The 18,315-nt window shown below is 34.7% G+C and overlaps 1 protein-coding gene across 1 annotated transcript in view; it reads right to left on the minus strand.

The window, feature by feature from the left end:
• Positions 1–18,315, minus strand: part of FAF1 (Fas associated factor 1) — a 170,766-nt gene that overhangs the window by 81,509 nt on the left and 70,942 nt on the right. The window contains exon 8 of the mRNA XM_074152657.1: positions 4,468–4,554. Coding sequence (XP_074008758.1) covers positions 4,468–4,554 — 87 coding nt within the window. The remainder of the gene's footprint in view (positions 1–4,467; positions 4,555–18,315) is intronic.

The raw sequence follows: 18,315 nt of genomic DNA on the forward strand, positions 1-18,315 counted from the left end.
GTTCCTGAACCCACATAACAAAGCAGACTGTGAGTATTCTTCTAAGCATCTAAATTAAAAAGGATCCTGCCAGATCCACTCTACTGCAAGTGACTGATGAGAACCACAGGAGGTAACTAACATAACAAGGTAATTAACAATCCAAATTATGATATTCTTATACAGAAAAAAAAAACTGAGTATTTTCTAATGATGTATGTATTTTAATTTAAATACAGTCAATTTTATGCTTCTCATTAATAGACACTTTCTTTGTCAGGACTAATAATTGGATAGGACTAATAATTCTTTAGTCATATCAGTTCCAGGGGGAAAATTCCAAATGATCCAGTAAATGCAGACATGGCATCCATTACAATTAAACAGCCACAACTTGTTTTCTTATCACAATGACAGCATGCGATAATGAACTTTCTGTTCAGTGTTGTAAGACCCGGAAAGGGAAAGAAATATATACGCCCAAATACTAATTACTCAGATGCTTAATACTCAACCTCTTCAAAAATCTGGACATCAGCCAAAAAGCATCATAAATGGTTTGACTTTGTACCAGAACACTATTTATCAGCATTCTTAATTTCTATCTGTGCAGACAGACTGTGCTTCGTACTTAGCAATGAAACAGCTAAATATAACAGCAGTGCTAATTAGATCATACATAAGCGTTTGAGAATTTTGATTATAACCTAGAAGTCTTTATTAAATTCAGCTAAGGAACGTCAACCACACCTGCTACAGCCATTGCAGAACTGAAGGTGGTCCTGTTCACAAGGGATGATGCAGAACCTTAACACGTTAGTTAGTGGCTGCACACATCACATCTGGGACATGATCCTTCAGTAGAGCAGATGAATAACTTGTCAGTATAGACCTGCTTCTGCCTAAACTAATATCCAATGGCTTATCTATACAATGAAGAAGTAGTTACTTGTCTTGAAATGAGGATACAAGGTCTTGACCAACTGTACTGTTTAGTGAAACAAAGTGTTACCAGCAGGAGGTGGAAGGATGGATGCTGAGTTCCTCTGTACGGGATCTGCATGCGAGGGTACAGTTACAACACTGGGCACTTCATCCTCTGCCTTTGTCTCTCCCCTTTCTCCCCCCCCACCCCCCAACCTCATCCTAAAACTCTTACATCTTTTTCATGCGGAACTATATTCCATTTTGACAAGCTCACTGTCGTTACTTATGAAGAAGGCGGCATTTCTCATTGAGATGCTGAAATGACTTTTAAAAATGGACCAATTAAGAAAAAAGTTTTAGCTTAAATACCAAGAACAAAAGCAGCGCAAAAGCAAGCTCTCTCCTTTTTCTCATATTTGGTGTTATTGTTCTATGCTACTGAAAACCAACAGAAACATCAGGGACAAAAATTCATCCTACTGAAATAAATCAAAAACCAGTGACCTCGCAGGGAAAAAAAGTTTTACTTCAAACATACATGTGTGAAGCTAATACCCAAAAACTCATCTCTACTTATATAAATAAAACCACAATGCTTCCATGCAAAAACTGTAACTAAAATGCCACCTGTGACTGATCTCAGATTATTTTTTTTATGCACACATATTTGAAGGTTGTTCATTCCACTTGGCAATAGCAGTAATTACCAGCGGAAGTTTAGAAGTTCAGTCAATATAGCAAAGAGAAATGGAATACTTTTCAGAATTTTTAGTAGATTGTTCTGGTTTGATTCTCATTTTACAAGCTCAGTAATGTTAAGGTTGTTATAAAATCCAAAATAAAAATTGAGAACAAATTGTGAATCTATTTAAATCAAATGATAATTATTTTTTCATTTTCTAGGATAATTTTAAAGACTTCATTACATCAGTTGATATATGCCCAATAATAGATAAATCAAGCCTTTAATGTAATTAAAGTTTTACTTAAGTAAACTTGTTTAAAAAAAGAATGATTTAAAACTCATACATTTGCTTTGTTTGAACTTTAGTGAGCAGAACAGATAGAATTTGTGCCGTTAAAATTGTTCAGGCATAATAAAAGCTAAAAATATGTCCTTGCTGAATGGTGAAATGAGATTTCCATGGACCACGTATGCCTTGTTTCCCACAATCAAACTGTCACAGCATGAAAACATTCTCCTGCGTGTGGAGGTTTCGATACCCATTTCCCTGGTGAAAGTGGGCAAAAAGGATCTGAAAGAGTTATTGACAATTCATACAGTATCCCATATTTCATTAGACAGTACAAGCAGAGAACATATCTTAACTCTGAAGGGAGATGAAGCAACAATGTTTTAAATGACTATTGACTCCTCTAAATTTCCTGATAATGTCAGAAGACTGTAGTCTGTCAGGTGCATAAGAGACTCAAGATGATACAGGAATCCAATTATGCGAAGTCTATTTAGTTGTCCTGTTTGCTAAGCCAAAGGTTAACGAGAACTGCACTGAAAAAACCTCCTGTGGTATTACAAAGTATTTCTTATGCTGCATAACATGTAAATGAAAAAGTATTTTAATCAAGTCTTTCTTTAACTCTTTAATTGCAACGGAACACTATACAATACAGCAAGTGAAAAACTCACGACAGAAAAAGTGCTTTTAAAAATTCGCCACTGAACTAAAGACATCATGACTAATTACTAAAGTAATTATTACTGAATATTTCTGATTTGCAAAGGAAAAAATGCTCAGAACCCAGAGCCATAGATAGTCATTGCTAACATTAAATCTTTATAAATAGTAAGCTGTGGCCTCTAATTTTAGACAGAAATTAATTATATTTTTGTTGGTAACACATTCAAATCTGTTTACACAGCTGACAAGTCTCAGCTGCACCAGACTTGAGCAGTGAGATTTGAGGACTCTCCTTCTTTGGAGCAGATGACTCAACATTCACCAATTTCATTAAAGATGAAAAGGGGAAAAATTTCACCTGCAACAATGTCACTTGTAAAAACAGACTTAAAACAGATTTATGAGTTTTACATATGTGAGGTATCCTATTCAAAAGAAAGAGGGGGGAGAAAAAAAAACCTACGGGAAAACCTAACAGCTGTGGGAAAACGGATTAGAAGTGTTGAGTTTCCAATTCTTTTTTGGGCTAATGTAAACTAATAAAATGTTAAAATGGATCCACATTTCAAAGACTGTAATTACCACATGACACCATGCTGTTATTTCAGATCTTACATCTATCGTCTCAGATGATATGCTCTTGAATACATGGACATAGATTTACCCACCTCTCTCGAACTTAACTACTGTTTCTGCAAACACTACCAGACATATTTTACAAGCATATTAGAAATTAAGACAGTCTTGGCTTTTTTTTTTTTTGATTGGCATAAATCCTTTACCCCATGAAAAACCAGCAGTCTTATCACACAAACAGCAATTCTCCCTTTACAAGAAAACAGCAGAAATGGACAGGAAAGTAATGCATTGAAGATACTGCTAATATGTGGAGAAAGCAGATGGCAATTCCGTTTTCCCCTTGTAGAATACTCAAGTTCAACCCCTAGTTTAAATTAATAATTTTATAAAAATAGAAATATTAATTTTTTCTAAATTTTTCTCAGGTCACAAAATCTACATACAACATAGCTACACAATTATTCCAGCTTTTTCATGTATTTATTTTTATTTTTAAATAAAGGCAGACCTCACTAGCTTAGCATTGGAAACATAATACAAGAAGAAAATTATCTGAGCAAAACTGAAAGACATGCTGTAAAACATAGTCAAGTGTGAATAAAGTCTAATATTTAAGGGAATTCTGCAGTTAAGTTGCACAATTTCATGAATTTGTAGAAATTCACAGTCAGATCTGATTCTGTTACCAAGAGTATACATTGATCTCAGCTAAGATTTCCTTACATTTCTGAATAATGGTAATTCTAAAACCTGCAAAATACATTTGAAATTTGAATAGATATTGTACTGTATACATATTATTTACTATTTCAAAATGTAATCTTGCAAATATCCATACACTTCTACTGGCCCAGCAAGAATCAAGGTAGGTCCTTTCAAAGCAAGGGAATCTCTCCACTGATTTCAACAGGAACACCTCCTGCTTAAAGCCCGACTCAGGCTTAAGAACACCAGTGATCTGATGGACACAACTGAGGAAAATATCTAGATACGCACTTAGAGTACATGTAAAAAAAAAAAAGACTCTTTCCTGAAGTTCAATCAATAGAATAGACCTCAACTTCCAAAATGTTGCGCAGCTTTGCTCTTCCTAATCTAAAACATGCACTGAATTTGATACACCTGAATAATTTCCATGGAAATGTGCTTCAGTAAGCCAGTACTTTAGTATTTGTACCTTTCAAGATAAAGCTCTGAATTATGTGTTATGATTATGAATTATTATGTTATGATAAGTTACTGCATATGGGACAATAAAAGCTATTGGGTGATTCTGATCAAAAAATCCAAGTAAAATCAGCTATTTGTAGGAAGAAATTAAATGAGAACCAATGCTACTTACTGAGTCGTCTGTGGCAGAAGGAGGCCAGCCTTCCCATAACTGGTGACGGACAGGGATACTAGTTAGGTCATACACATTCCGCTTTACCTGGTAAAAAAAAATTTAAAAAAATTTTAAAAATCAGAATTTGTACTAACAAAAGCTTGTGGGAAAATTCCATTATTTTCATCACAATCCACAGCTTTTTAATTTTATTGTTTTCCAACTGTTGTAAAACAGGTTCCTCCAACACTCAAAGATCTAGATGTGTTCCACAGATTTACCTACAGTACTGCTGAATATCAGTGCTGCCAAAAGCAACGGAACAAACTGCTAACGAAAAAAAAGTTTGTAATCTATCATTCATAACAATCCCTTACTACTGAAGTATCATAACTGTGTAAAACAATTCATAACGCAAATTTTCACAGTAAAAAGTATTACAAAGTAATGAACAAATTGAGGGGATGCAGAAGGTAATAACAAAAGTTCTGTTACAGCTTTTGCTAGTGAACGTATTCTGTTTCATCTGAAAATTTTAGATTCATGCTACATCTAATGTAATAGGAAATACAACTAGTTTTGCATAAGTTATTAAATGGGATCCATAAATAAAAGTGAGTATATTAAACATGATAATAGGAATTAATAAGCGCATTTCCAATGAAGACCACACATTTATTAACAAAATGCAAATAAACTAATTTTTACATCAAGTCTTTTCTCATGCTTTTAAAATACAAGTTGCTACCATTAATCTCACATGACGGTTGTAAGGAGGAAGGAAGGGGGAAAGGAAGAAAGAGTTGAAAATTTCAAATACAGGAAGAATGCTACAAAATACAAGAGTTACAAGACTCTTTCCACAAAATCATTAACACAAATGAAAAAGCTGGCATGTTTTATCACAGATTTTGTGACAAGATGTATTTTTGTACTTGGGACAGAGAGTGATATCTCAAATTCTGAATAATATCTTATACCCGAATGTAAAGGTTGCACAAACAATGAGCACGTGTAAATGTTGCCCAGCTGGACCAGAACTGTGAACTATAAAATGTTTACAGCAAGCAGTGTTGGGTTTTGGTTTGTCTTCCATAGAACTGCTACATGGGAATACAAGGTCCTGTCTTCACAGGTCTATTTTAGTTTCCAAATACAGATCTCAACAACCCAGAAAAACAGTCTCAAATAGATAAAAGTAAGGTTTGATACATTTTACTAGTATTCTACATGACCATACACTAGACAGGACATCTGAGGAAGTCAGAAGTTCTGCATCCTGTTCCACCTCTAAAAGGGCTGTATAGTTTAATGCTAAGACATAATAACCAAGTGTTTGACATAAACCAAAAAAATGTTACAGCAGATGAGTAAGATTTTACTTAAAGCAAATCCTAAGACTACTCCAAAACCTGTCCTCTGATGCCTTCTTTAGCTTTTCATTTGTTTACTTGACAACTGGAAAGAAACAATAATTAATTGTATTCTACCTTCTGCTAGGAGTATTACTAAAAATTCTGTGAACTGAAAAAAAATTGTATATAGTTGTCAGCAGAAAAGATGATTGAGCTAGCACCTGGCTTGCAGGCTAGCACACTTACCCCAAGTTGACAACTTTATCTGAACAGAAAAATGGTTTAAAAAAAAAAAAACAAAAAAAAACAAAAACCAGGAAGAAAGTTTAAATTTGTCAAAATGAGAAATACTAATATTATATATTTAAAGGTTGCTATATTCAAGAAATTAATGAAAGATTATTCTAAACTACAGTTCTCAGGGAGATAATGCAGTAAAACAAAGCAATCCACTCTACAGGCATTTTATACGGTTTGACCCTATCCTGGTAATCAGTACTCGCCATAGCTTCACCACTGAAGCACTGTTGAGTTCTGAATACACGGTAAGGCAATATGGTAACATAAACATACGGAATGTGCATATGTTCCCTCAAAATTTGGCATTTATTTTTAGTACAGAATGTATATGCAACATCTGGCAGTAGATATTCATCTAAAAACGTATTTGCATAATGAGACAGCACCAGAACTCTTTTTCTGAGGATTGTCTGAGAAAAATGCTACGTAGATCATTTCTTTCAAATTTTGCACATAGTTCAAGCACATTAATAGACGGATGAAGGATACATGTGCACACATTAGATGGTGAAAGAAGTGTTCTAAACATTGTGAATATCCTAAGGTGGGTGACTGAAGAGGCAGGGATTTCCACACATACGCTTGCTCACAAATGTTGATTCAGGGAACATTCTTCAAAAGTCTCCTCATGGCACTGCTGCATGAGTTTGCCAACAAATAAATACGACTGTGAAAATTCAGGACAGAGAGAGAGCAAACAAAGTATGGTGCTCTTACTGTATTTCCAGGTCTCGGATCCTCCAATTCAATTACTGTTGCTTATTCTCACTACTTTTAGTAGTCGTAGTAGCATCATTATTTCATATTAATAAAGTTCCCCTTAGTAAAAACAGCGAAGAACTGCTTCACATTTCTGGACAAATTCAATATATTGGCATGGGAATATGAATTACTAGTGTTAACTAAGCTATGCAGACAATAATTTAGATACTATCAGTTTAAAGCTTTATAAATGTAAATATTCTGCACAGATGAGTGGAAAACAATGGCTTCAATTTATTATCCAACAGCAAGATACATTACTTCCAACTGTTGAGTCTACATCTCACTACAGGATGAAAGTCAGACCGTTTGGCCGCCTGATCTGAACATTTCAGTATCATAACATGTATCTGGGTTGGATTTTCAGCTCAGCTTTACATTCATTGTATGTTTTAGAATCACTAAGATAACTCTCCTTTTTTTGCTGAACTGATAAGTTACATGTATACCCAATAACCTTTAAGTTAATATTAATAAGTTAATAATTCCCAATATTAATATATTAATAACCTTTAAATTAATATTAATATTTTGTTCGGGAGTTTTTGCAGGGAGACCATCCTGGGAACTATGTTTCAATTGAAAGATTTTACAACTATACTTTAATTAAACAACTAAAACAGGAACATTAATTTATTTTAGATGCAGAATACTGAAGTATTTATTAGTAATTGAAGTGCACATCTTATTAATACGTCCTCATATTTAAGCATCTTGTCATTCTTTAAAAAATACTAATATACCTGAATTATAAAAAACTCATTTAAATACATTTCAAATTCACATATATATGGTATGTTCTTTTATATATATGTATATGCATATGTATATATTTTCACACACACCTGTGAAAATAGAATTATGGAAGCCTGAACTCTATAGAACTTGGTATATGATCTCATTCCTCCTGTTCAAAACAAACAGCCTTTCTTCACTGCTTCTTAACAAGGAGCTAGCCTGCTGTGCAGTATTCGTTTCGCAGGAGTATCAAGGTAAAGAGATGTCATTACTCTGTACTGACCCCACAACAGCCCATCAAAATGTAACAATGCTGATCTGTGATCACAAGAATAGGGGATTTTGCTATTTTAGTTTTCTTGCATTAAATACTGCGATAAACTGTCCCTGTGAGATAGCTATTCCCCAATTACACATCAAAGTAGTCTCATTAATATTATTCTCAGAATCTAAAACTCTAAAATGAGCTCTTTTCAAATAACAAGTGAAACTTATTTATAGAAACGTGGGATCAATACAACTACATAATATTGTTTTGAAAAAGCCTCCAGAAGTAAAAATAAAGAACTCAGAAGTCACATTCCTCAAATTCCCTTTTAATTCCAAAGTACAACAGAAAGGCATTATGAAAAAAACAGTATTTCCCTTCTTTCATTAACTCATCTGTAACTGCACTGAATTCAATAACATTCCTCTGCTATTCTAAGCTTGAAAGGCATGCTCGGAGTAAAGTGTTATGTTGGTATAAAGCACAATGCCAGACTGATGTGCTGGACAAAAGTGATCAAAGTTGAAGTAATTTTAGCCAACGCACAAGTATTCTGCGGCATTATTCTACCAGAATGACATCTGTTGAGCAACTCGTCGCAGAATAAACTAGTTGTTATAGACAGGCCTGGGCGGGTAGGGGACCATGTAAGACTTATTAGAGTAATGTTTGATTAAACAAACTGCTTGAGTTAAGATCATAACTGGATTTGAAATTCATGCCAAAGTAGTCCTCTTTCCAAACAACAAGCCACAATCAATTATTTAAGATAAAATAAGCTTGCTTTTAAATAACTATTTAACTTTAGGTTTTTTTGATGATTAGAATAGTATTAAGAAAGCAGACTGCAAAAGTTTTAGAGACTAGGAATATCCAGCCAAGTACAGAAACCCCCTTTTACTTCATTAACTGACTTAATTTCAATTTAAAGTTAAAAATTCTGTAAGGAGGGATAAATTCTGAAGACTTGTATAAAGCGGAACCACAAACTGTTTCTTCGCTAGGCCACTGAAATAAAACCCTAGGGCTACGCTCTTCATGCGACTGAAAAAAGTTAGCCCAGTAAATGGATGAAATCTGATTTAAGGCTTTTATTTATAAATTCACATGACATTGATAGGCGGACTGAAATCTTTATAAATTTGTGCAAAGCAAATTCTAACTTCTAGTGCCATCCGCCGAGCTACATTTATTGGCAAACTTTTCGGTCCCCCACCTTTGATCAGTTTGAAATACTAATTGGTGGCATTGTCTTTCTGCAGCCCAGAATTTCTTTTCATAATGTTCAGATGCCGTGGCGACTGGCACATTACTATGGCAGCCGCCCTTCAGATTATAATCTCCAGAATATACGAGATCATTTAAAACCAAATTAAAGACAGGTCTATTTGGTTCCACAACTCAGCTGTGAACAGTATCAATACAAGCATTTAAACTAAAAGAAATCCCCCATATATTTCAGGCGTAATTTTACTTAGAAAATTACATATAATTCCTGCAGAATGCTCTGCCTTGCGGCTATACACTGATGCTGGAGAAGCACATGAAGTTTTACCTTCAGCTCATTTTCACTGGTGTTAGAAGGGGTTGAAATGTTAAACAACTTTTAATATTTTAAGAAAACCCACACTTCAAAGTCGCCGACACACTGAGAAAACTTCCCAGATGTAGGCAGTGTCTTGCTTTATTATCTTTCGCTGTTTTTTTAAGCAGATGAGTATGTTGCTTTAATAGGAAAGTTAAACACAAAAGATACACTTTTTTGGTAAATATGAAGTTAATCCAACATTCAAAGCCCTTTCACATCCATATTAGTAAGGATAAAATGAAGTAAAATAAACGACAGGGCAAGAAGCCTGTAGCAGGTAATGTGACGATGACAACCCTCTGGTGTTTTCACTGGCCAGGAATAAGTAGCTATTTTCTTATTTCTGGATTAGAAAAATCTGAAATCTACTGTAAAAAGAAATATATCAATCTAACACCTACCGAATTGTTAAAAATATTAAATATTATGCTGACTCAACAAAGAACTGTCATGCCTGAATCTGTATCTTTGAATCACAACAAATCACAACAAAGTTTAACAGTAGTTTCCCTCAGGCTGTTTTCAGCTTATGCAGGTACAAAGTTAATTGAAATAATGTAGATAATGAACTTTTGTTAGTCTTATTATTAAATATAATTTATGCAAAGCTGTAAATTGGCTGAGATGCTAAAGACTGTTCCAGGCACATAGGCAGCATGAAAGACAGTGCAAAAATGAGTGCATGAAAGGCAGACAAAAGGAGCAATAAAGTCAGAGGACTGTGAGGAATGTGGAATGTGAGTTGGGGGGCGCAGGGAAATGAGATCAGCCGCAGACAGAGCAAGGTTGCGTGGGGCACTGGTAGGAAAGCCAGAATCTTGACTTTGACATTGTAACAGAAGCAGCCAAGAGAAGTAAGCAAAATTTTCAGGGGACAGCAATGATACGGATGGGGCAGCGACAGAAAGAAACGCAAAGTAAGCAAAAACATTTTGGTGAAGAAAAAGATGGAAAGAAAGGAGGCAAAACCAGCTAAAACGATAGTCTTCAAGATGACAAGGGAAAGCTTTTAACACCCCCGCCAGACACAACTCCATCGACAGACAGCAAAGAGCATCGGGAATCTGGCAGTAATGGGAAGCAGGAAGAGAATCTACCAAGTTTCCAAGCATAGAGAAGTATTCTCGCATCCTACCTTCCTGCCATTAAACACATTTTATGTACAGAAAAGCCACTTATGCACCCAACTTTCACTTTAGAGTTTATGGAACAGCGTTTGAACCAAAATAAACCCAGTTTAAGCTACTCTTTAAAGTGGGTTGTATTGTACTGTAGTACTCGGTAAATATTGTGTCAACATCTTCACTAGAAAGCTGGGTGAATTCATTATAAAACCATTCAAATTAACTTAGGTCTGGAAAATAATGTGTGATTTTTGTGACATTTTGCTGATAAGAGTTCAAACAAAGAAGATTAAGTCATATTAAACTCTAAGCAAAGCCCAGCATATAAATTTTTTGATGTTGCCAATTCTTTAAATTCAGTCTCTGGAAAAGAGATTGAAGTCCATGAATTCTGCCTCTAACCATTGGCACGGTGAAGTAAGAACTTCATATATAGGGATTAAATGAATACTTTAAAATAAACAATCCATACCATTTCCAATTTCATTGACGAGGTGAGGAGAAACAGGTAACTACTAAGTAGTATTAAGTGTCTGAATAAGTAAATGCAGAGTTAATGTATTATTTTGCATTTATGTATTTTAAAATAGGGCAGGGAAGAAAATTTTCAGGAGAAAGAATCCGTAAACAGACAAAAAAAATGAGAGATGATTCACCATATTATTTTAGTAAAAACTATCTCATTTAGGAAAATGAGACACTAGATATGAAGACACTCCCCAGTACCGATTCCAGAAAGGCAGATGGATGGATTCTTTACTCCCAATGAAGCACTTAGAATTTCATTCCTCCAGATTTACATCCACAGTGAGTCATCAAACAAAATCCACAACAAAAATGTTAACTCCATTTTCCTGATGCAAATTCTTGAGGACTACAGATAGTCCTAATTACTTAAGTGAAATACTACTGGCAAACTTTAAATGCCCTAAATTGAAAAAATAAACTGATTTTTTTTTTTTTCCAAAGCTAGTTGGCTACTTCTGTCTTCTTGTCCTACAGCTGAGAGAAAGACGCCTTCAGGGACATTACCTACTTACTGTACATCCTCATCAAATTATATTTCTGAACAGAAGCTGCTATCAGAAGCACATCTACTTTGGGTATCACCAGATGACTTTGACCTAATAATACATTTAAAGTTTAATTTAATTTTGTAAATACTTGAAAAGAAGCATTCTGCAGTTTCCTTTCAGCAACAGAAATAACAACATTGTGAATAAATTACTTTCATAGATTTCACAATTATTAATATATCATTATCTTCTATTTCATTCTGGAACCAACTCATCTTGGATACCATTTGACCTTTTTTAATGCATCTCTGCCAAGTTAGTATCTTAACACCACAATCTGCAATCAAATGGTCCACTGGGTCATATTAGTATATTTTTGTGGTTAAAACCTGTAAATTTTGAAACAGAATATCGGAGCAAGGAGTCATTTAAACTTTACTGAATCTTCTGACATGTGAAATTCTGCTTGCTTCATACAATATATACATGTATATATACATACATCTGTAATACACTTTAAAAAAAGGATGTTCCCAGCACATGGGATGTGCCCTCAAAGATTTAGTGAGATATTTTCCCAAACTCAGCCTCCTGCCCAGACAAGGTGTGAGGTTTGAGAATCAATCTGAGCTCTCTTCAAGCTACCAGATACTACTTTTTGCCACTGCTTCGGATCTGGTCTTTTCCTGGGCTGCAGGAAATGTGGCAAATATTAAGTGTATTCACTATATTATATTATTCACTATATGCAAATTATATACAACTGTTTCACCATCTTTAAAATATTTTTTTTATTTCTCAACGCCTCGGTTTTCTGCCCTCACACATGCACATTTTAATTCTGTGGAATAAAGAAAACTCTTTGCTGATCTCCACGTTTAAATACCTGAAATTAGCTATCCTTCTAGAACAGCGTTATTGCTAAACGCAAGCTACAATCTTCTGAACTTGATGCAGAAGCTACCGATTGCTGCTATATGGCCTGCACTGCACAAAGGTTCAGCCTACATAATTATTATTATTCATTGCTTGTAGTGCCTAGGAGACCTAATTGTGATAATCCCCTCTGAACTTAAAACCGCACGACCCTTTGAATTTTTTAATAGAAGGTTAAAAGAAGAAACAAATTCCTATAGAAGAAGAAGGGAAAACACATTCTTAAGAAATTGAGGCAAGAGACACGAGTATTAAAAAAAAAACACAACCAAAAAATCCCCAAACAACAACAACAGAAAAAATCATTTTAGCAGCACACAAGCATGAGGTTGAAATAGGGTATGAAAGAATTAGAGTGTGAGCTAGCTGTGACACTAGAGATTGAAAGGAAGATGTGATTAGGGTTAGAAGAGATCAAACAACAAAGACTTAATGCCAAAACAATTTTACAAATTTATTTGAAAGTGCCTTGAAGACTTCTGCTAACAAAATAAAACTGATGACAATACTCAAAGTTTTTTGTTTGTTTGTTCTACATACAGTGCACTGACACAGAAAAGATACATTTTGAAGTCCTAGCTTGTTTTTCCATTCAGTAGGAATGGTCATTTGAGAAAATATACTTTTTAGTAAGCAAAATGAAGCAGCACTGCTCAATGGAAACTTTTAACTGGCCTTTATGCACATTATGAAAGACATCAGGCAACTGCATCTATTACAAGGTCACTATCAAGAGGCAACTACTCTTTTGACAAAGCACCCAATTGCAAAATAAAGGGTAAATACAGTTTCTAATGTTGTTCCCCCTGAGGGAGGATATTAATTTGCCGTAAAAACCAGAAAAATTACCAAAACAGATTGTTAATGCTATCACCTCAATTCCAGCTGCTTTTATGTCCCAAAATGTTGGTAAATTGCCAAACATCAGGTATTTTATTTCCACTAAAAATCAGCATTTTAAGAGCCCTTTAAAAACAGTGGGACAAACTCTGGAGGTCCATACTCATGCAAGATCCTGCATTCTATCTGGCAGGAAAAATTAGACCTTAGTTTTACTATAGAAAATGTTACTTTTAGTTACCACCTTCCAGCAGATTTCAGAGCGCTTCACAAAGCATGGTAGGAAAATTACGTGAAATCCAGAGGGTTATCGTGGACTCTGCTGCAGCAGTATACAAGGCTGTAACAGAGCTGAAGTTAGACAGATATAATAAAGAATATGCAGGCTGAATTAGGATATCTCTAGGAAGAAACCAGGGAAGATTAGAAAAACACTGCAAATTAGAAAAGCATAATTGTTAAGATCAGTTCGATGATCTTTGGAGCTAACAAAAGGCATATGAAAACAACTAGTTGATAGAGCTGGTCAACTAAATGCAACAGAAGACTGCACCAGGGTAACAGTTTGGGTCTGGGCTAACCTGATCAAAGGGATCACGGGGAGTCAAGGGACAAGTAATTTCATATGCATTGCATACTTAGCAGACTTAATTTATTAGGATTATCTATTACCTCAGTAATTAAATCAATAACTTGCAGAAAAATATACCTTGACTCTTACCGATCATGAAGTTAAGGCCACAACCAAGAGCAGTAACTTTGATTCAAGCTATTTAAAATCACTATGAAAACACAATTTAAAGTACTAAATACACTTTCTGTGCATCCCAACTTCTCTCAGACCCACTAGAGCCAGGGCCAGAAGCTACTGCCAGTACTGGGCACTGGTAAAACATGAACATGAACTAGTAAAACATTGCAGCTCCTGTCTTTCAATCTGTTCCACTTCCTTTGTCAGGAATTAGTATGCGAACTCTTCCACAAAAACTCTGTATTGTATTTTTGTGTATCTTTTATTAGCTGTGTTGTTTCCTTTCTAAGGAGCTAGTTGTCTTAATGAGTTATAGCACAGTAAATATTCTGGATAGAGTCAGAACCTTAAAGATTATTTCTAGGGTTTAAATTATCACTTGAAGTGAAAGAGACAGTCAATGCGATTCTTACAGTGGAAAGTACATCTGTTACACTTTCACAGCTGTCATGTTCTGAACCTAAGAACAATATAGGCAAATTTATTTGAAGACAAACACCCCCATCTTCATTTCAAAAGAAATTTGTTTGCAACAACCTAAGCATGACAAATACATATATCGGTCTTTCATCACTTCCCTACTTGTGGTTTTTCACAGGTCTCAAAAGTAATCAGTCATATCAATAAATGGTAAAATAGATGGCCATTTTAGAAACTAATAAGGAGATGAATGGAAGTTAAGATTTCCCATACTTACTGCATTTAATTATAGAAAAGACCAACATTTGTACTCATATTTCAAAAAAAAAAAAACAACCAAACACCTTTCCCTCTTCCAAATTTCTTTTCAATTTGGTCCAACAAGAGACTAAATCCTACTGCACCTTGCAAATTTCAGATTATGATACGAAGACATATGCTCCTTACCACATTTAATTGACAAACAATACCTTCCTCCATTCCTACCCAAACATGTTTCAGAATAAAAACTGATTGTTTCAAAGTTTCAGAAAATGCATAAATCACATGTGCTTCAGAGCTGATCCTTAATTTCAGTGATAAGTCTACCAATTGTAGTTTAAGAAATGGAATATCACATCAGTATTTTGTCATGTGTTTACTTGTCTCATTTCTAGATCACAGCAAGCCCACTGCTGAGGGAAGAGCGATGGGTAGGCTATCTCTGCAGCCCTTTTATTCTGAGTGTCAGCCAACAAGACGCATCTAAAAAGGAAGATGAGCCAGATCTGAAAATACCAATTTCACCACTACTGTGTGTACTGTTGCAACAACAGGACAAGTCTATTAGTGTGACTTCCAGTGTAGCTTGCAATCCCATTTGTAACCCCAAGGAAAAATTATGTGCAAAGTGCCTTTTCTCTAAAGCCTTGCTGGTATCTTCGCCACACAAAAGAGAATATGGATTACCCATAAACCCATCAGTAACTCAACCGTTGACTTCCCTACTTCACCTAGGCTGCTGGTATCATGTAGTTGGTAGACTCTTACATGTGGGAACTCAGTATGAACTCAACACTAAAGTAAACTGCAATATCTTTCTCAGTCACTGCAAGTATGAATTAATAAATTATTTGATGTGGTTGAGTTTTAATAGTTATTTTGTTAACATTATTTTATAGTCAAGTTAAAATAAATTTTATAGTCAAGTTAAAATTTTATAGTCAAGTTATAAAACAAGGTTTACTCAGCTGTTAGTCAACAAATGCATTTCTTGGTACTTCCTCCATTTCATTTTCGCGTCTATCAACTCACCGCTTTTGGAGTTTTTCTTTACACTAACAGTATTTAGAAAGAATATGAAATCCATTTATGCTTTAATCAAGGAATGGCTGTTAGCTTCACAGCAGAAAAGATAATTATGCAGACAATCTGCACAGTGTAAGAATGTCAACATACACTCATCAATTACAAATATAGTTACTAATATTGCCACATTTAAGGTATATGCATAGAAGGTGCCCGATTACACTACTAACAAGCATCTCTCCTATATACATATACATTTTTAAAAAGAGAATTCAGTCTATTTAACAATTCACTAACAAAGCTATTCCTTAGCTCATCCCTGCCATAACCTGCTCTATTCAGAAACATATGGGAAAAGACATTAAATAACCAGTGAAAACCATGGACTTCTGGTATTAGTGCTACACATTGCATACCCCTATTCATTATTCCACCTCCCTTGTTTAATCTATCATTAAGACTCAGTGACCCTACACTAAATTTAAAGCAGATCCTTCCTTCCTCCCATGCCTAAATTCACATACTTTTCTAGTTGGGGATGCCCTCGAGTATTAGCCACTCTACAGGGTTTCTCTAATCTCAGCTCTGAACTATGTTGTGCTATAGAAGCAAGAAATTGCTGGTTTACATCTTTAACTATGGAATCTTCCACCAAACCCCCTCTAATTTACTTAATAAGATTGAAAAAAATCTTTCATTTAGTACATATTTAACATGTACAAATATGTATATATTTCCCTCTATATGATATAGAATAAAAATTATAAAGTAGGCTGTTTCAAAGCACCGCTTCCCTGTACTTTTGTTCCAAACACAATTTCATTGGAAACAATTTTAAAGGTTTCAGAAGTTTATTGTCACATCTCATAAGAGCTAGGTCTTCACTTGCATTCAAAGTCAATATGAAATAGGTTTCTAATAAACAAACAAACAAAAATAAAATCAAGAAAATAAGAAGATGATTAAAAAAATCAGATATTAGATTTGCTTTTGTTTTTTAATGCAAGAACTAAAAATATATAAAAAATATGAAGACCTCTGCCTCTTTCACTTCTTTTTATTGACACAGATTGCACTTTAACAGCAGTGGCAGTACAGGTGAAAATATATTAAAAAGTTTTCTGAATAAGGGACAAGAATCATTATCATTAATATCTGTATGTATTTGTCAACTATTCCCCTGTCTTCCTCTTTCATGATAAGGTAAAAATTGATCTTCATCAGGATTTTAAAAAGTTAAAGACACAAAGACTGTGAGTAAAGAGATGAAATTTTGTTAACAAATGAATTGGGCACAGGTACAACCTGAATATAATTTCTCATCTTCACTGAAAGAAGCCACATAATTTTGTATTGGTTTCATGGATGATACTATTTTTAGCATATTGAAATATGTTTAAACATATTTCCTCAAAAGAATAGAGTTGAAAAGAAGAGCTGCAACCTGACCAAAAAAATCCTCTGGCTCTTGCTTCTTTAATTTCTTAAAGTCTTTCCCAAAACAGGTCAGCACTTGAACTAGTGGTTGGTGTACACGAGTCGTATGTATTTGTAGAACACAAAAAGATGAAGGGGAAAGCAAATTAGTAAGGTTCAAGTTGTCAAAAATCATGTTTTTCTATGTGCAGGCTATAAAGGGTTATTTCCAACTCCTGTTTTCTATTAGAAGTTATCAGATAACAGAAAAATATTAGGGATAGTTAAAATAAACACTATGCTGAGAGTAAAACTGGAAAACCTGAATTCCGAGTTCTACACAGATGCAGACATGGGAAGATGAGCAAAAAGTGTTACCAGAAAAAACCAATAAATGTGAACTCTGTGAAACCCGTACATCGAACAATTTGGAGATAAAAATGAGCTGGAAGCCTCTCCAATGAGGAAGTTTTCTTTACAAGCAACAACCCTTTTATGAAGAAAAAAAGTCCTGTTTTGCTGAACCTAACCTTTTCATCAAAGGCATACTGGCGCACACTCCTGCCAAAAGCTACTTCACATGCTTGAACTGCATTTATGACAGAAAAGCTGACAAAAAAAAAAAAAGTCACAGAAGCTGTCTAGAAAATAGAATTTTTCATAAGGGGGAGACCTTATGAAAAGAGAGAAGTTTAGAACTTCATATCGAGTTTTTCAAGACAGGGGATGTGCCCGTTCGTTCTCATTCCCCACTAATTTCTAGGTTGTTCAAATGAAACTGCTATTAGGAAGAAAGTTTTGATTGGGAAGACAACCAACAAACCTCTTAGGACCTGTGTGAGACAGTAACAAATGGTGAAAATCTAAAAACATGCTAAGATCACTTACATTAACTGGTAAAGCGGAATTTTCAAGAAGGTGGATAGTTTTGTATTTACAAAAACATACATGCGAAAGCCCCAGCTCTGCAGCTTGCAGTTCAGGTGCTCTTCCTGAACTGGACTGTCTTCTAAAATTGGACTAATTAAATTAAAAATTTAAGTAGTCCACAACACCAAAATCACA

This window comes from Numenius arquata, chromosome 8 (genome assembly GCF_964106895.1).
Source record: "Numenius arquata chromosome 8, bNumArq3.hap1.1, whole genome shotgun sequence".
Taxonomy (NCBI): domain Eukaryota; kingdom Metazoa; phylum Chordata; class Aves; order Charadriiformes; family Scolopacidae; genus Numenius; species Numenius arquata.